The 20,096-nt window shown below is 41.3% G+C and overlaps 1 protein-coding gene across 1 annotated transcript in view; it reads right to left on the reverse strand.

Moving 5' to 3' along the window:
• The window catches only part of BRF1 (BRF1 general transcription factor IIIB subunit), a 214,121-nt gene that overhangs the window by 41,377 nt on the left and 152,648 nt on the right, over window positions 1–20,096 (reverse strand). The window contains exons 12-15 of the mRNA XM_075282663.1: window positions 7,967–8,031; window positions 6,539–6,620; window positions 6,369–6,424; window positions 238–488 (exon numbers count right to left, since the gene is read on the reverse strand). Of these exons, the coding sequence (XP_075138764.1) occupies window positions 238–488; window positions 6,369–6,424; window positions 6,539–6,620; window positions 7,967–8,031 (454 nt within the window). The remainder of the gene's footprint in view (window positions 1–237; window positions 489–6,368; window positions 6,425–6,538; window positions 6,621–7,966; window positions 8,032–20,096) is intronic.

The following is a 20,096-nucleotide window of genomic DNA, read 5'->3' on the forward strand; positions in this document are numbered from 1 at the left end:
CGCTGCAGCATGTTATGTGTCATGTCAATGAAGTGGAAGGCAAGCAGATCAGAAGAGAAAGATAACACAGAGACTGCGAGGGGATAAGGTGCTTCCACGTGACAGGAGACACATGTGCACAGGGTCTGGCAGCTCATGTATAACACAAATATATTGCTATTAGAAAAATCACAAGCATGAGAGAAAAGAGCTCTCCGGGTAGCCCATATTGATCTACTAGGTCTTATCCAGAAATACCTTTTGTTTGTGCTGTTAATGGTACTGGTCACACTCCTGTTGGCAGAGGTTTTCCTGCGAGCCACTTTGTTCTCCGTGATGGTTTCCTCGTTTTTGTCATGTTTGGGGGTGCTAACACCTTTGCTGTTGAGGTCCCTCAGAACATCATAGTTAATTTTACTGGAGATTTTCTTCTGCTCCAACATCTTCTCAATGGCTTCCCCAGCTGTGCTGGCTTGAATGGGTGCTCGGCGTTTGGAAGACTTTTTCGGCTGTACAGAATAGATATGAAAAACAGCTATGAACAGTGTATGACATGGTTAACGCTATATAAATTGAAGGGATAATTTTTATTTATTTATTTTTGACTAGGGAACGGGCATATATTTGAACCTGTATGTATGTATTCCATAATTAATCCATGGGATCCATCAGGATTTGATGGATCGAAAGATCCAGCACAGCAGTCATGGCTCCATTATTAAGAAAAGTCAAGATGCAAATGTGAACAGAGCCTAGATGACAAGCAGGATCTTGTATTTCCAGGATGACACATGACAGATGCAGGTGCTCCATCACTGGTTCCACCGTACAGTCAGACCTCAGCCGCAGATACGGGTGCTTCATCACTTGGCATGGAGTCTGGAGCAACAGATCAATCACATTTGCCCTGTGACTGAAGTAATTTATGCTACAGGTGGCTTTAATATATTAGCCAATTTAACATGTTCTGCATATGGCAGTGCTGATAAATTGTGATAAATCCACAGCAGGCTGGCCAACAATATAAGGGATGGGAGACCGGACAGACCTGATGAAGTCCCTGTAAAAAGATGACTGTACTCTAAATACAGTGGAGGAATACACAGAAACAAGATTACTGGACTGACAGCGGATCTCTTGTGGTAGAAACAAAGCCATGTGCCCAACATCATTCACATATATGAGTATACCTGTATCTGGAAGTTCACAGAGATATGCGAGATAAAGTATTGATTATCGGTGCAAACAATTTTTGGAACCTGCTTCTAATTCTAAAAAATTAACTCTCTCAATTCTGAGATGGCCGATAACGTGAAACAATAGAATATATTTAAGTCAACAGGGAAAAGAAGAATCCAGTAAAAAGTTCTAAGCTGGCTGTAGTCATGGTATAGATGTATTTCATACAATAGTGGTTGGAGGTATAAAGTGACTGCTGCAAAACACACAGATTTGGAACGGAGAAGGAAATCTGTAATATGCTGATAATATTTTACTATTCTTATATCAAAGCTCCTTACTAAGCCAAGCATTGAAACAATAATAAAAATAATTATGACAAAGTAATGACACCAGACTCCATAACATTGGTTGGCTGACAATATGGGCCTTAAAGTAACTGATCACTTACTGACACTGGAAAGGTCTCCGAGCGATGCTATGCAAGGTTTGGGTTTAGACTACTGCAAATGCTCTATAGTGTTAAAACCCATAAAACCAGAGAACGTTACATGCTCTGAGCATGTCGGTGCCATTTATACACCTCTCACTATTTTTATAGTTGTATAAGGACTGAGTCTTCCGTCATAGAATATCAATATATCAATATAATGGTGCAAAAAACATCACCTTTGAAAGGATTGGGGGATGCAAACAGAAGCTGTATTGATTTGACGCTGGCTCTTTGCTGACACTAAATTTCAATTGGATTCCAGGAGAAATGTCACATTTCATAACCATCGCAAACACCTTTAGAGCAGCTAAAAATGTCATGAATAAACCCCAGGGATCGGCCCGATTAAAAATGTCACTGCATAAAGAGATAAGGCAACATACGATATATAGCACTGCTGTATATACAGTATTTTACTGTGATATAAAGGAATTACTAAACTGTGCTTGAAACATCCACAAGCCCAATGGGTAGTCCTCCAAAATAATAGGCACTAGTAAATACCAAGGGCCCATGCAAACGAACATGAAAAACGGATGATATTTTTGAATGTCTATTCTCTCAGACAGGCTAATACAAATGAATGGAACGGTTTGTAACATCCATCAAAAGGGATCTGCAACCATTTCAGAGCCGATAAAAATGGTTGAATGGGTTGGGTAAAAAAAAGAAAAAATAAGGCAATTAAAAACAGATGACAAACTGATGCAAAAAAGGATATTAAAACAGAAAACTGATGAAAAATAACTCATACAGTGACAGGCTGTCATTTTTATATGTTTTATCACGGCTGTGTGCATGTAAGCCTGAGTTTGCAGGCTACGTCTCTCCTGATAGGAGGCCTGAGGGTCCATTTCGTTCCAATGATTATAGAACAGTTCCTATCTTGCTCCGTGGCACTGGAACAGAGTACAACAGAGCCCCCCAATTAAAGACAATGGGGTACAGATGACGCTCTGATGTGTACTCAATCGTGTGCTTGTAGCCTAATAGTAATAAAGCAGTAAGTTGTCCTCCTATGTCAGGATGTTAAAAATTGGATGGGTTTGAATGAATGGGTTTGAAAAGTGTCCGACCGTGAGCGCCGGTGAGCGTTTTGTGCTCTCCACGGCGAAACCGTTTTTTGTTTTTTTTTTTAACCGGACACAAAGTCGGACATGCATGTGTCCGGTTTAAAAAAAACGGTTTCGCCGTGAAGACCAGAAGACGCTCATGGGCGGACACTGACTGCCGGGTTTCCGTCTCCTGTTCAGTTTCTCGGGGCAGAAGACGGAAACCCATAAAGCGGGTGCAGGTGTGAACCCGCCCTGACACAGTTTTAATCAGGACCTTTTGAATTCAGTTTTTGAAGATGTCAAATACTGATTTCAAACGGATTTGCTGAACGCAGATGTGAACCAGGCCTAAGGCCAGGTTCACATCTGCATTCAGTATTCCGTTTGGGGAGTCCGCATGGGGACCTCCTGAAGGGAATACCAAATGCATTGACAAGTGGTGAGCACAGAAAGCACACGGACCCCATAGACTATAATGGGGTCCATGTATTTTCCATGCAGTGTTCGCACAAATCATGCGGAGAGAAAAGTACTTCAAGCAGTACTTTTGTCTCCGCATGATTCATGCAGACATCACGCGGAAAACACATGGATCCCAATACAGTCTATGGGTCCCGTGTGCTTTCTTTGCTCACCGCTTTTTAATGCGTTCGGTATTCTGTTAGGGGAGTCCCCAAATGGAATACCGAAAGCAGATGTAAACTAGGCCTAAGTATCTAGGCTACCCGGTATCTGGCACAGCAGTGAATATTAAACATCTTATTTCTCCGTCTGCCCAGCTTGCAGCTTCAGATTTACAATTATAAATGTTATCTATCCTTCACATTGGTTTACTGCAATTATTATGGCCCAGTAGAATGAATGTAAGGCCAAAGACTTTACCATCCAGAATGAAATGCTGTAATTGAGCTGTACAGGAAAGAGAGCAGACATAGAATACAGGCTGGGGATGAATGAATATACAAACGGCTGGTGGAGGAAAATAAATTCTCTCTGTACTGTTTACAGCAGCCTATTGGAATGTATCGGCAAAATGTGCTTGGCCATGAGAAATTCACATCACATTAACTCACTCAAGTATGGACTGTGGGGGGCCACGTCATTCACAATACAATAAATTCTGCCTGCGATGTTTGATACTGTATGTGGTACAGAGATTACAAAATTCTAAAGGGAAAAAAGCCCAGATATGTGATGAATTAGCCAAGGCCTCTGTATAGCATCCACCATAGATTGTAAGTTCTTATGAGCAGGGCCCTCAGTCCCATTGTGTGAAGTGACTATTTCTCTGTAATGTATCTTTTTGTCTGTACTTAAACCCTACATTTTGTAAAGTGCTGCAGAATATGTTGGCGCTATATAAATAAAAATTATTATTATTAATAGTAGTAGTATTATTATTATTATCACACTTCCTTCAGGATTTCCAGTCTCGTAAAGTTTAAGTGTGTCTAGCAGTATGAGAAAGAAATACTAATTGTATTTACTTTCCCATGCATGAATGCTAGATGCATTTCACATAGCCATGTTCAGGCCAGGAAAAAACAGTCCGTGCCGGATTTAGCAGTCTGAACGCAGCTATGCTACAGTGAACTGACATGCTGAGTTCATTTCAGCCCAGCCCCTTTGGACCTGTAAATCTGACTGATACACGGACCATTTGTCCTGGCATGAACATGGCTGTATGACACAGCCATTACACAGTATCTAGAGCAAGGCGTGAAAGGGTGATCTGCAACTTTCATGTTCGGCGTTCTTTGAGTTGTGCAACTCCCCTTAGACCTTGCACTACAAATAACATGATCATTTCTTCTTGAAATCCTTAAAAAAACCCTTATTTATTATTGTATACAGCACCTATGCACATTGTTTTTTTAACCAGACTACAAAACCCCCCCCCAAAACTCCATGTAGTCTGATTCTGCAATCTCACTCCTATCTACTTATCGCTAACACATAAATGGTAGGTTACCAAAAAGGAGGGGACAGGCGAAAGGATATAATTGCAAAATTAAACACACGATTTGGAATTTGTACGATAAAAGCCACACACACAAAACAATTTGGAAAGTTGCTCCATTTCTTATTTTTTAGGAAGATCAGAACAATAAAAAAAAAAAAAAAAAAAAAAAAAAAAAGGTAAATAAGATTTCCATGACACTGTTATTATTAGTATTCGTCTCCTCAAATATGAGTGGGAGTAAAAACCTACATTGCAAATTATAGTGAAGTCCATACAGCCATAGTGTATATTGCCTAAAATAATAACACGCAGGAGGAGGAGTAATAAAAACTAAGAAGTTGTGTCATGTCCAAGGGCCTGAAGTCCAGCGACCTTGCAGCACTTCATTAGTTTCCATTATGTCTTCTATTCCTTTCTATGTATCCTGACCTCTTCTCTCTTTGAAGTCTCTATGTCCTTTAGGTCAGTCATTCCAATCCATGATCTTCAAAGCCAAGCGCAGAAACTAAGCTGTCTACAAGAAAGGAAAGTTCTAGGGGGCTTATGGCTTTGAAGAGTATGAATTTGATACGGAAGCACAACACATTTGTTTTCCTTTATGAAAACGCTGTTAGAATGAATTCTCTAGGGGCCACGGGGAAAGAACCCATTAGGTCTTCACACAAACAATGTGGAGAGCACCTCAATATTAAAGAGACAGGGCATAAACTATAAGGGAACTGCAGAAACTGTTCTCCTGTAATATAGTGAAACACCTGTAATCTGGTATTGACTCTAGATTATAGGTGTATGAAAGTGTATGAAACTAAATTAAGATTAGTGTCTCTCAGGACATCTTGGTTATTATTTTACTGATAAACCAGGTTAAAAGGGTTTCCAGCTCCGAATAGATTTTTCATATTGATACAGGATACATCATCAATATCTGATATGTGGGGTTCTGACATCCGAACCCCACACAGATCAGCCTTTCTGGCAGCTTCTGCATTGAACAGGGAACTGCAATAAAATCCTATGTACTGCATAGCCGTGGTTCCGGGGAATTGCAACTCTGCTCCTTTTACTAGAATAAGAGCAGACTGCACATGTCCCCTGTCCACTGCAGTAGTTTCAGGCACCCGGAGGCTGCCAATACAGCTAGCTTACCTGTACTGAGTCCATGCAGACATAGATTTCTTCTGGATCAGCTAGTATTACATGGCTCCCTTTTCAATGCTTAGCCAAGCATGGAGTAGCTTTTTGCACTAATATATCCAATTGACAGGGAGTGACAACTGATTTAAAGTTATTGCCATCTTATAAAGTGAGTTAGCTATTAGGATATAGCATCACATTGGGGTTGTACACAATGGTTATCCAAGGTCTCAGTTGTCTAGGGAAAAACTTTGAAAGGACCGTGGCCCCTTCACTCTCTAGACCAGTGAAGGTACCAGAGGTTAGACCCCTCACCAATCATCATACCCCTTTAAAATTCGCTAATCCAGGCATATAAGGCTCATACTCAAGTGTGAAATGTATAAGTAACATGTGTATGTGTTATATCTCTGTATGGACTCTGGTGTTTGGTTTATGATGCTTATTATATAGTTACAGTCTCAAAAATGTAAATCAATATAAATAAGCAAAGGACCAATCATAGAATAAATATATTGTATATGTTCCAGAGATCTTTAACCACTTATATCATATAGAGCCATACCTTTTGTTCCTTATAAATACCCAGCTCCTTTTCCTTTGCTATTCTCTCTTCCTTTTCTGAAAAACAGAGATGCAAGATGTTAACAAAACATGAATGATGTTTTCTGCATCCTGTCACTTTCACTGACACATCGAGACGTCAAAGAATGAATGGGAAATCACAGTGCTTACCCTTTTGTTCCCGCAGGTAGTCCGCATTCTCTCTCATCCACAGCTCTTTCTTTATTTCAGCTTCTTTCTCATTCAGAATATACTGAGGGGAAGAAGAGAGAAAATGTCCAGCACAACATATTGGGTAAATTGCTCACTATCTCTATCCATCTGTGTAGAGCAGCACCATGTAAATCTTCAAAAAGTGGGTGCAGTCTCCAGAGACCTGGCATACATATATGCATTTTCTGTAAATTTATCTACCAGGGCTAGGGTAGAAAAATTCACGGCATTTACCTGGTCAATTTGTTCAGATTGCGTATTAAGACAAATGTCAGATTGCATATTAAGACAAGACGACTGGTTCCAGGAGGATTAACAGAGGAGCATGAAAAAAGATGCTACAGAACCGTTATCTTATAAAAGTAATACTACTTGTAACTTATTCATTCACCAATGTAATAATATGTTGTAATTAATTTACTAATACACCTGTCATGAGAGCGGACAGCTTCCCTTTAATACTGGGGAACCCCTGCTCAACCCCACAATGCCTATTTATGGAAGATAACAACCAAAGCTATTGACCAAAGCTAAGGACCTACCTTACAATCATGAGATGAGTTTAGATAGCAAGCCCATTCACGGTTTTCCTGCAGTACAGGTACTGGAAAATACGCTTCAAAGGTTTTTCCCATGAACATAACCATATTTAGATTTGTAGGCAAATAAAAGTTAAACATTTTTGCAAATCTAAATAATTAATGGGAAGCCTCGTCACTATTTACCAAGCACAGTGCCATATATTATATCTCTCTCGTGCAAAGTATTGTAGCTTGAATGGGACTGAGCTGCAGCACGGACATAATGTCACTGGCCTGTGAATAGGAAGTTGAGCTCAATATCATAGTCCCAAAATCCCTTGAATACTGTGGTTTCTCCCTCTGATAATCCTCAGGGTGTAACACGCTTACCATCCTACATACAGCATCAGATTTGCCTACTGAGGCTGCCTACAAGCACAATAAAAGATCAAATATGCCTGGTTATGGAGTGGTACAACATATAACAGCCATATATAACATATATAGCCGTACTGCTGGTGGCAAAGAGATCCACAATGTTATTGTCTCTTATGGATAGGGATGCAGGATTTGGTGTCAGGGCCTCAATATATTTGTGTGTATATATTTATTCCAGGTTGTCAGATCTGGCCGTAGCATGCATGCTGTCAGCTGGATCCCACTGTCTGGGGCCATTTCCTTATTTACTGCTCGCTTACAGTGTAATATTCTCTACACAGATCACCAGAAGCGCTCTCAGCAGTGCACTTGCTAATAAGTCCATTTATTTTGCTACACAACAAACTGAGCAATAATAGAGACTGGAAAACAGACTTGATTAAACACATTTATATCGCCTGACATAGGAGGAGGAATCAGGTCTCACCCTGTCTATTTCATTGTCATCAATCCCATTAAGGTCCAGCTCTCCATCTTCTGCATTGTCACCTGCTGAAAAGTAAGCAGTACTTCAGTTACATCTTAGTTCTGTTATCTTAAGGAGAAAACATCGACTTTAACAGAGAACAGAATAGAAAGCAGAAAGTCCATCAGATAATTATTAATTATACTGAATACTCATTCTGAACCATAGGGAAGGGTCCTCCACTAACCACTAAGGGCAGATGAATTAAAGCCTCTCAAATTTCCACACCCATTAGATGTCATTCCTGGTATAATGTTTTACCAAAGAGTACGAGTATTGCTCTTAAAATTCACCTTTTATTTAAAGCTACATATATCTTGGGCAACAAAGTGCTGGAAAGAGAAGTCTCCATGTCCTCTTCATATTGCTATCCCACTAAAGTGACCAGTCAGGTGACATCTGCTGCCCCTCTCAAAACAGGAGATGACAGAGGGAGAGACGCTCAGCTCTGTGATATGATAAAGGAAGAGAAGCTGAGCTGTCTGATATACAGGTTTATATAATAGAGGGAGAGAAGCTGAGCCGTGAGATATATAGGTTTATATGATAGAGGAGAGAAGCTGAGCTCTGTGATATATGTAGAGGAGAGAAGCTGAGCTCTGTGATATATGTAGAGGAGAGAAGCTGAGCTCTGTGATATATGTAGAGGAGAGAAGCTGAGCTCTGTGATATATGTAGAGGAGAGAAGCTGAGCTGTGGGATATATGGGGTTATATGACAGAGGAGAGAAGCTGAGCTGTGTAATATATGGGGTTATATGATAAAGGAGAGAAGCTGAGCTGTGCGATATATAGGTTTATATGATAGAGGAGAGAAAGCTGAGCTCTGTGATATATGGGTTTCTATGAGAGAAGGAGAGAAGCTGAATTCTGTAGTATATAGGGTTATATGTTTTAGAGAAGAATTTCTAAGTAATAAGCAAAATGAATCCTGACTCCTAAGATTGACAATGATGGGTTGGACTTATTCACCTCGATACCAGATGACCCTGAAGAGGGTCTAGACTTTGATGCAAAAATTGACCCCAAAAGGTCCAGTGGAAGACCACTTTCAATCATCCTTTGTAGGTGGGGTTATCCTAAGAGTCCAGTCAGGGTTACCGCACCGTTTAGGCCACTTTCACACGGTCAGTATTTTAGTCTTCATTTTGCATAAACACTTGTAAGCCAAAACCAGGAGTAGAACATACTGAGAGAAAAAAACTAAAATCTGTGCTTCTTCCACATCCTTGATCCAAAGCTATTCTTCAAGGGAAAACAAGGGAACGAATGACTCCTAACACATGAGGTCCGTCGGGAACCTGTTGTATCATCTTTACACTGGATCTGGTCGGTCATTGAGGCTTCAGTGCCTTGTAATAGGTGCGGCTCTCTCGGTCTCTTACATCAATACTATGGAGAGTGATTGTAGTTTTCTTACGACCCACAAAATGCAGCGACCACAAAACAATCCAACCCTGCTGGAATTGTGCATCAATACATTCACTATCACTCGCTGCTACTGGCAGCACAACACTTACGTCTTGCCATAGCCTACACTGAAGTCTGCTCCAGCATTTGATATCTATGTTATAACCTTCATGCTCTGTCTACAGTGAAAGCGGATTGTATGTGAGGCTGTACATGAATAGTCAGAAAGAATTTGATGCCTAAAAATGCTGCAGTAGACATGTAAAAAAATGCAATAATATACAAAATCTCTACAAACTAGTATAGTATAGCAGCAAAGTGAAGCAGTATCTTGCTTGGAAACCAGTCTGGTACTATGGCCCCGTCACGTGCCATCATTGCTCAGTTTTCACACATCTTTTTAAATACAGTTTGGATCACTTACACATGTATTAAACTTTGTAAGCCTAACCTCTATACCATACATTGTCTGCTATAGAATGAATGACTTGGGGCTTTCTATACTGGCGGGAAATACGAGCGTGTCATGGAGCATTTGGCCTGACCAGCTATTACTAGAAGGACTTCCGACTAATTCATTTGTTGCTACTTCCAGCTTTCTGGCCGGAGAATAGAGAGCACATGAATTATTTACAGAGCTCAGACATTTCCAGCAGTGGCAGAAATAACAGATGTTCTCTATGATGATGACGATGAGATCACAACACACGAGATGATATCACTTATGTCTCACCACAGATCATTCTCAAGAGGCAAAAACATTAAATTAATTTACTGCTACTTAAAAAATGTATCAGACCCGTGTACACTACGTCCAAGAGAATAACTTGGCGCTTACAGAAAAATCACCGGATGTCTCATCTCACACTGTACTGTAAATGGACAGGGCCAAGTGGAACCTCCGCACACATCAATACAGCAGTTTCTACATAGCTGGCACTGGAGCCATTTACTTTGGTTAACAATATATAAAGTTATATCACACACAATGCTCACTAACCAAATGGGACAAGCAGCAAGAAAAAAATGCTTCTAAACCTGGTAAATTCCCCCTGTATGTATGATACACCATAGTGTGCAGCCCGAGGGTGTATCTATGGTCTGTTTCATTCCGGACAATTATAGAGCATGTCCTATAGAGAAAAAATAAAATGGAACCACCCACTGAAATCAATCCAAGATGGAAAACACTCAGAAGTCATCCAAGTGCCTTCCGTTAAAAAACAGAATACCCTCAGGTTGCACACTCTGTTGTATGCAGATGACAAAGGGAATAGAAACACCCAGTTTTCAAATTATAAAGGGTTTTCCAGGGAGACTTTCATTACTTACTTCCACCATCAATATGTCTTTTGGAGTGTGAGAAGAAACCCACACAAATACAGGGAGACAAACTCCTTGCAGATTTTGTCCATGGATGGATTTGAACCCAAGACTCCAGCACTTCAAGGTCCCAGTGCTAACCATTGAGCCATTGTGCTGGTCCTTCCTCCTCTCCATGTTCACTGCAAGCTATCAATCTGACTGGCTTAAAGGGATTCTATCATTGGGAAAACTCATTTTTAACTGAGCATATATTTGCATAGTCTTTAGAAAGGCTATTCCACACATACCTTTAGTTTGTTAATCCTATCAGCCGTTTTTGAATTAGCCCGGTTTTATTGATATGCTAAATAGCCAGGAATAGCAGTGAGCACTGTCTTGCTATGTGTGCAGCACAGGCTGCTGCTGTGTCATCAGCCTCCCTGCTCTCACCTCCCCCTGTGTACACACAGCAGACAGTGCTCAGTGAACTTTCGATGCTCGTTGATCGCTAATCAGCAGATCAATAAAAGCGAGATAATTCTAAAATGGCTGGGAGAATTAAACAAAAGGTACTTCTAGAATAGCCTTTCTAAAGGTTATGCAAATATATGCTTAGTTGAGTTTTACCAATGATAGAATCCCTTTAACTAGTATAATGATGTAATCTACCAGCCCCATAGCACAAGTATCTAGTAGCAAACATAAGAGAGGAGGGAATAGCACTCGGGGGCCAGGTGCTGGTTCTGATCACGTGAAATGAACTGAGAACCAGCCTGGAAAACTGAGGTTTTTCCTCATTAGAAAACTGGGGGAAGCAAGCACTGAAAGCCTTCCTGTAAAACCCCTGAGACAACAGATGGCTCGGTGGTTAGCACTCTTGCCTTGCAGCCCTGGGGTTCTGGGTTCAAATTCATCCATAAACATCATTTGCAAGAAGTCTGTATGTACTTCTTGCGTTTGTATGGGTTTCCTCGTACATATCAAAAATATAACATAGCTAAACTGGCTTCCCATGCCTCTAGTGGTGGTTTGGGATGAGCGCCTGTATGCAACCACAGACTCCCCTACTGTACAGCTCTCCCTATTACATTACAAATGTTTTTGTTACAGAAATGAAGAATTGTTGGCTGTTGCAGAAACACAGCAAAGAAAAATGCAGCATTTTACAGTCCCAGCAAAGTGAATGAGATTTCATTTAATCTCAGACAAACTTTGTTACAAAAGTTTTGAAAAACGCAGCATGTTAAATTTTACCTGCGGAAGCATTGCGTGTGCCCTGTAAACTTATAGGAAAGGATGCAAAAAAGAAAATCGCCAGTGTTTTTGGCTGCTTTTTCCATTTTGCTAGGTGTGGGCCTAGCTGCAGTCACGTTTCCAGGAGGAATGACGGAGGAGTGAGACAATGCAAACGGCACCATTTGTCATATTATAGGGAATGCAAGTATTTAATAGAACAGACATGTCAGGAGAGGGGTCTGGCCCCTATGAATTTCAGCGTCCACCTTCATTTCCCCCATAGCTATAAATATGTATCATCATCCTGGGGATGTGGCATAAATACAATGTTTATTTGTGGAAAGCTTTATAGTACAGTATATCATCAAGATATACAATATGTGTTCAGAACAAGCTATTTTAGAAGCACTAGGCTGGCAGAAATGCAGCTTTATGGATATGCCACTGAGTAATAGGAACAGGCACACTCTGTAGAGAGCACCGAAAAATGTAAATAGACTAGTGTGCGACCATAACCACATCATTGTAAGACTTCACATCTCTACTTATTATTTGGCCCCTCCAAGGCTTCAGACACTAAAATATAAAAAGAAACCTCCAGATACCTGGACTTCATATACGGTAGTAGGAAACCTCACAATAATTGCAGCTTCTGGATGAACTATAGACTTGGGGCACATACTACAACCCCATATGTCTGCGTTAATAGAATAGGGTCTCTCACTCAGAACCCTGAGCAACCAAACATATCCATGGATTACATGGACCTTTGAATTCATACTTGTAATGCTTTATTTCCCCTGTAGCGGCGCTGCAGGAAAACTGAACACTTGCTGTTGAGTTCCTAAATAGATAACAGCTGATCGGGGGGGCATTCAGACAAGAAATTATTGTCTGAAGTAGACAATTCCTTTAAGGAGTCAGTATGGCATACACCAAACAAAAGCATCATAACTGTGAATGTGCACATACCAATACTGAATCCAGGGAAGAAGTGAATAATGTGTATGGTGAATCCACACGATATTCTTATGACAAGGCATCGCTACATTTTCTGTGCACTTTTATGTAATATGGGGCTCAAATTCTAGATCAGACTTTTTCAGGTCACTACTACTACCGCTACTGTCAGGACCTGGAGTCATGGAGAAGATTTGATATTGTCTGCATTTCCCTCCTTCCCACAATAAAATACATTTCATAGTCGATCTAGAGTTATTTTTCAAAACGTATGAAAATCTTCATCTGTGAATGTCGTGACGCCATTACGTACCGCAATAAAATATAATTACCGACAGGTTAAGATATAACAAAGGTAAAACCATGAAGAGCTGAAACTGCACTTCTAAAGATAATCGGAGATCCAGGGAAAATGCAATATGCAACCTGTGCAATGCTCCTGAATATATTGATGCTATAGACAGTACATGTCTATGTCATATCAATGTCTAGAGGTCCATCATGAACAGCCTCACCATCCTAAACTCTATGACAAAGATATGGTGGTTTGGTTAACTGACTGTGAAAATACTGTAGAATTTATAAAAACGTCTCAAAAATGCAAGAAAATCCTTCTTTGGTGTACAGATGCAGGGTGTTACGTATAACTGATGGGTTTACGCTGTATGTTGTAGTATGAGCTTTATAGAGGAGGGTGACTGGAGTCCTGGAATAAAGGGGTTGTCCAGACTAGATCATGTAGCCTTTAATGTCAATGGGTGCTAAGCTGCAGTAGTGGTGTCTGGCCACTTTAAGGGATCGGAGCCATCTGCTTCTAGTCCTGTATTATGTATAGTGCAGTATGAGCATGGGAAGCAGGCCCTATAAACCTTAATCCTGGACAACCCCTTTAATTGAGCACTGTGTAATACTTAAATTTTCCAGTGGTGAAAACTGAGAAAAAACAAGCAAAAATTTACATGCCCCCCTCTGCATGCCAAAATCAGAAATCTTTGCAACCTCCTACCAATCTCCTTGGCATAGCTCCCAAACGTCCCGCATTTAGCGGGAAAGTCTTGATTTTATACTCCTGTCCCGTGGTCCCACGCAGCTCCCTGCATGTCCCGCTATGTCCCTTTAGTGCTTTACTTAAAGGGATTCTACCATTAAAGAAACTTTTTTTTCTAATTACCATGTCGGAATAGCCTTAAGAAAGGCTATTCGTCTCCTACCTTTAGATGTGGTCTCTGTCGCGCCGTTCCTTAGAAATACTGGTATGCTAATGAGGTCTCGGCAGCAATGGGGGCGTCCTTCTTCATCTGCCTCCTCCCCTTGTCTGTCGTCTTTTTTCTTCATCATGTCTGACACCTGCGCAGTCAGCTCTGACAGCAGAGACCCTGTTAGAGCCGACTGCGCATGCTCAGTAAGGTCCGTACAGCCCTCCGACACGCGAGTAAACTCATCCAGGCTTCGGAGGGCTGTAAGGACCTTACTGAGCATGTGCAATCGGCTCTAACAGGGTCTTGCTGTCAGAGCCGACTGCGCAGGCGTCAGACATGACGAAGAAAGAAGAAGACAGACAAGAGGAGGAGGCAGATGAAGAAGAAGGACACCCTCATTGCTGCCGAGACCTCATTAGCATACGGTAAGTACCGGTATTTCTAAGGAATGGCGTGACGGAGACCACATCTAAAGGTAGGAGATGAATAACCTTTCTTAAGGCTATTCCGACGTGGTAATTAGAAAAAAAGTTGCTTTAATGGTAGAATCCCTTTAAACTTTACTCCGATCACATCCCGCTCTTATAACAGCCCCCAATTCCAGTTTAATGTCACCGTCCAGCTACACCTACGGTTTAATGTCTGCTTCTAGCTGCCCACGTTTTATGACCCCCTCTACTTGGCCTCCGTTTAATGTCCCACTTCAGCTGCCATTAATTTATTGCCCCCCTCCAACTACCCCCACTGTTAATGTCCCCCTCCAGCTGCTCCAGTTTCATGTCCCCTCTAGTTTCCCCCAGTTTAAACTGGGGCACCAGGAAAGGGACTTAATACTGTGGGACAGTTGGAGTCAACATAAAAGTGGATGGAACTAAACTTGTCACATAGCGCGTCGCACATTTTGTCCCTCTTTCTGTTCTTCAAAAGTTGGAGTTATGCTCCTGGGTGCTCAGCATGTATTCCCTAAAACAAAGAGTTCTGCAAAACAGCACAATATTGCTTAGCCACATCCGCCATGACAAAACAAGACAGCCAAGAAAACCTTGTGGGAGTTGAAGGAATCCATATTCAGGCTCTGTTCACACGGCATCAGTGTCAGACATATACATAGGATATACGCCACTGTACAGACTACACTTCTCTATGCAGTAAGATGGTATACCTAAGCATACCTGCCAAATTGATGCCAAAAGGACACGATTTTAGCTGTCAGGTAAATGGAACCCTATACAATGGGAGATCTTCCACTATACACAACAAACATAGGGCCTGATTTATCATAGCTTGTGCGCCAGAAAACAAACCAAAGAAAAAGTTGAAAATTGTTTGCCAATAGTTGAGAATTTGTGCCAATAATTGCACTTTCCTGTAATGTGGAGCGCTGGGGGCATCACATTTATAGCCTATGACAGCTTCATGGTGTTAACAATGCCAAAAATCTACATCAGCAAGGAGCTGGCAGAGATGTCTCTTTAGGCGCACAGACCGCGGAGGATGTGTCTAATATGAGGCGTGGACTGCAGAGGGCATGGGTTGTTAATCACACAGGTCTTAATAAATAAGCCCCATCGTATTTGAACATAATGCGAACAGAGCCTTAGTTGTCAACATTGCAGTCATACCCGTAATGGTTAATAACAGGGAACAATAGACGCCATTTAACTGCTATCAAAAATAAGGCAAAATAAACTCTAGCTTTAGTGTGTGTTCCTAGGAAACTCTAGTAATTTGTTACTACACCTTCTAAAGTGACGGATGCAGAAGGATCAAATACAATAAATGAATCATCCTCATTTGTTTCAGTTTCCTGGGATATAAAACTGAAACCATAAAGCAGATATCATCTCTTCCAAACACAGATGTGACGCTGCGTCTGATCTGCCACCTATGAAGGATATTTAGGAAGAAAGCTTCCATCTGTGTGGTTTGATGTGGTTCACAAGCGATGAGCTGTTTTCTGTAACTGCAGGCTATAGGTAACAGCATAACTCCACTTTCAAAAGAGGAATTACTGCAAAGCCGTGTGCAGGTGCCGGGTACAAAGAGGAGGGCGCTTTCATCTTCATCATACAAAACAAAGCAAATGCCTTCTATACCCCTGACCCTAAAGGTGATGGCCAAAGGCGGCGTGTGGCTGCACCTCCAGGAACCTCTGTACATGGGAAAATCAACGAGTAAATACTTCACCATGAAAACAGACAGATGAGGACTGTATTTCACAAAAGAAGGCCTCATAGGGCATATTACGCCTCTGCACAATCTCACACAGCGCTGTCAGGCTCTGTTCATATTAGGGCTGTGTATTTGGATGCTACGATAGCACGCCAAATTATTATGTGGAAGGAAACCTGAATGTTACCCTTGGTTACAGAGAAATTCTCCAAAAATTACTTTGGGTATGTTCATTTTCCGCCGCTGGAATTTTCACCGCGGTCTAGCTGCGACAGTGCATCAGCCTTCCGTCACGGCATCCCGCTCTTGATTAGGCCCGGATGAATTGGTCTAATCAGAAGGGGGTCTCAAGCTGCGGGCCCCACGGCTGAATCAGCCTCAGAATCCACAGCAAGATCGAGCTGGACGCTTCTTTTTTTTTTTCCGTGTTCTGCTCCGATCTCTGCCTCCCATTGAAAACAAAGAGAGGTGGATTCCGGGAGGAATTTGGGTTTGGGGGTGAAATCCGCCCCCAAATCTGTGGCAAATTCCTCCTTGTGAACACACCCTTACAGGTAAAAAGGTCATTAACGTATATTAACTGATGATACTTAATGTTCGTCATAAGTCCCTTATTTTCAATGGAGCCAAAAGTCCTGCACCCCGAGTTATTTCTCCCCAAATAATGGACCTTTCACGGATTTAGTGAAAACAGACACTATCAGACAACAGATAAAATCAATGGGATTTCAACAGATTTTTGACATATCTGTTAGTGTCTGACGGATGTTAGCAATGGACACTAACAATGCTAGTGTGAACGTCCCCTTACCCAAATCACATTTCTGGGACTGATCTTCACTTTTACATATTAACCCTCTTCTTTGAGAAGACCACCCACCATGATGTCTATTTCATAAACTTTCAGGAAATTACCATATTTGTCTGACATTTTTACAAAAATAATGACATTTATAAGAATTTTTGTTGTTTTGCTGTTCCTGTTTTTATGATTTCCCAGAAGACCGAGTACCAGGAGGACCAAGATTAGAGCAGGCACATTCTTATGGATCCTGCCTCACTATTAACTAAAAGAAGCATGGAAACATTTATTCCCTGGCGTCCACTGCATCATGAAGCCTCGGTTTCTAGGTCTAGTTTATAAAATGTGAAATGTAAACCTTTGATGGTAGACTTCATGACCGTAGGACTGCAGAGAGTACACAGTCTATTCCGAGGAACCCTGGTGTTCTTAGGAAACTGATCAGGGTTCACTGGAAGACAGCAAGACAGGTCACTTTACAGCAGGATGGGGGTAGCTGTGAGGAGCGAAGGTATGCCCATTACAAAACGGTTGGAAATTACTGCCTATTTGGCACATGTTGCAAGAACAGTTTTTAGGAAATCTTTTACAGGACTTATAGTAAGTGCTGTTCCATTTTACTTTTTTTTTTTGTAAATGAATACTTTCAGGGACTATATGAAACTTGGAAACATTCTTATCTGATAAGATATATTGCAATCTCTTATCAGCTCCTCTTCTGTCTGCTAAGGCTAGGTTCACTTCTCCTTTCAAGACTCCAGCACAGAAATGAAGGACTTTTCTCTCTGCCGGATTCAGTATAAAAACAGCAGACTCCATTATAGTGTAAGGGGTATGTGAGCAAACAAACAACAGAGACCCCTGGGCATATGTGAAGCCAGTCTTAACTACTCAATTCACTGTCAGACCTTTCTTCAATGAAGACAGATTACAGTTCATAGAAGTCTATGGAGAAGGGAAGGAGGTAAGAAGAGTGAGTAAGAAGCAGAGAGACACACAGACTGTCCCAGAGCAGATTATAATAAGATATAATAGCTTAATTTACATCTATACTGCTCGGTGGCAGCTAAATACTGCTGCTAGAATGCTTATGTTATCTTTGGTATCTTGTGTTTGTGTTCCTTTCTCTCTCCACTGGCTCCTCCTCCCTCGCTTCTCCATAGACTGCCATGTAACATGATTGGTTTGTGAGCTCCAGTCTGTCTTTACTGATGATGGTTCTGAGCAGTGAAGTGCACTGTTTAGCAGACATTTAGAAGCACTTTCCTCTGAGAAGATAAATTACAAAGTTTCCTATATTGACCCAAGCAATTCATTTACAAAAAATTTTTGAAATGACAATCTTTAAACAGGTTTCAGACTGGGGCCCCACGGGATGTAAATGCCACGATTTGCCCGCTGCAGAAACACCGCAGGAAAAATTGAGGCATTTTACAGTCAGGGCAAAGTGGATGAGATTCTAGGGAATCCCATGCCCACTTCGCGGTAACATCTGCAGTGCAGACACACCACGTTTTCCAAAACTGGTGCGGTTTTGGAAATCGCAGCATGTCAATTATACCTATGGAAACACCAGTGGTTTCCCCATAGATATAACTGAAACAGAGGGAACCTCTTCAAACTTTCTGTCTAAAGCAATGCAGGAAGAACAGCGATGCGTTGCCATACGGTTTTTCCCACAGCGCTTTTTTGCTGCGAGACATACTGCGGGATCTTAGCCTTACAGGATTGTAATATTGACAGCTAGTCTCTAGGATAATCCATCGATATCAGATCAGTGCGAGCTTGACTTCTGCCTCCCCCAACAATCAATTGAATACATAGTTTGTAGTGCTACAGCCGGAGTGCAGCAACCCACAATTGCGGACGACCATATTGCTCCAGTAGCTGTGAAAGAATAACTTCCGAATAGTTCAGGTGACGTTCAACGTTGTAGATCAGCTGAGTCAGGAAACAAGAGATGTGACACTCCAACTTTTAACAGACTATAACTCTCAATCATATTGGATTTTTAGTTTCACATTAGCTGTAGCAAAAGTGGTAGACTACTGGCCTCTAGTATTGCAGTACTAAGGGGTTGGTTTTGAGGGTTAAGCGCCTCTTGGGAACATAAAGGGGTTAATCACGTACATCTGGAGCAGATTATGTTCTCCGCTTGGTTGCCTTTCCCGTATGGCACGGGCACTGGCACTGAAGCTGCAGATTTGGATCCTTTATACTGGTAATCCGGCTCCACGCTGCTCAGATATTGTAAATAATTGTCTTGACACAAGATGCTAAATATGGCAATGTTTCTTGCAAGCATGTCTGCAGATTACAAGCACACAACAGAAGGATGTATACTTTCTAAATTCATTTCGCTGCTTCCGCCGCAGCAGACAGAGCTATTTTTTGCTAGGATTGAGAGATAAATTAGGATTTCCTTAAATGGAGCGCGGAGCAGGAAATTCTCAATAAATTATGGAATGCTAAATTATTGGATTGTTTACCAACGGCACTGAGATGGCAAATGTCTTCTTGTTTATTTCAGCAAAACTGAAATGACATTCTCAGGAAAGCGCTTAGCCATGGAAATGTAATTATTGTTTGTGTGGTTTGGATTTAAAGAAAAATTTCGCCCAAAACTGAAAGGTTAGCTTTTCTAAATCCCTTCCCTTTAAGATCTGACACATACAAGTTTACATTCGAGGTTGGTGGTCCAGAAACCTGCCAATTGCTTACACTTAATAAACTTTTCTTGGACAACACAGAGACGTCTTCTCCTAGCTTGCCAGGCTCTGGACCTGTAGACACGATCTGCTTGGTCCTCTGCTGACAATCTCTCCTTCTAGCTAATCACAATATCTAATAGGAGTATTTCCATATACATATGACAGATACATATTATCCGGAAGACACCAAGTTCACAATCCAAGTTCCTTGATCTGCTAAAACCATTGAACTTTACTGAGGTTTTTCTGAACACCATATATTAGTGCGATTCTCCCTCTCGTCCACCATATTGCAGG

Source organism: Leptodactylus fuscus, chromosome 7 (assembly GCF_031893055.1).
Source record: "Leptodactylus fuscus isolate aLepFus1 chromosome 7, aLepFus1.hap2, whole genome shotgun sequence".
Lineage (NCBI taxonomy): Eukaryota > Metazoa > Chordata > Amphibia > Anura > Leptodactylidae > Leptodactylus > Leptodactylus fuscus.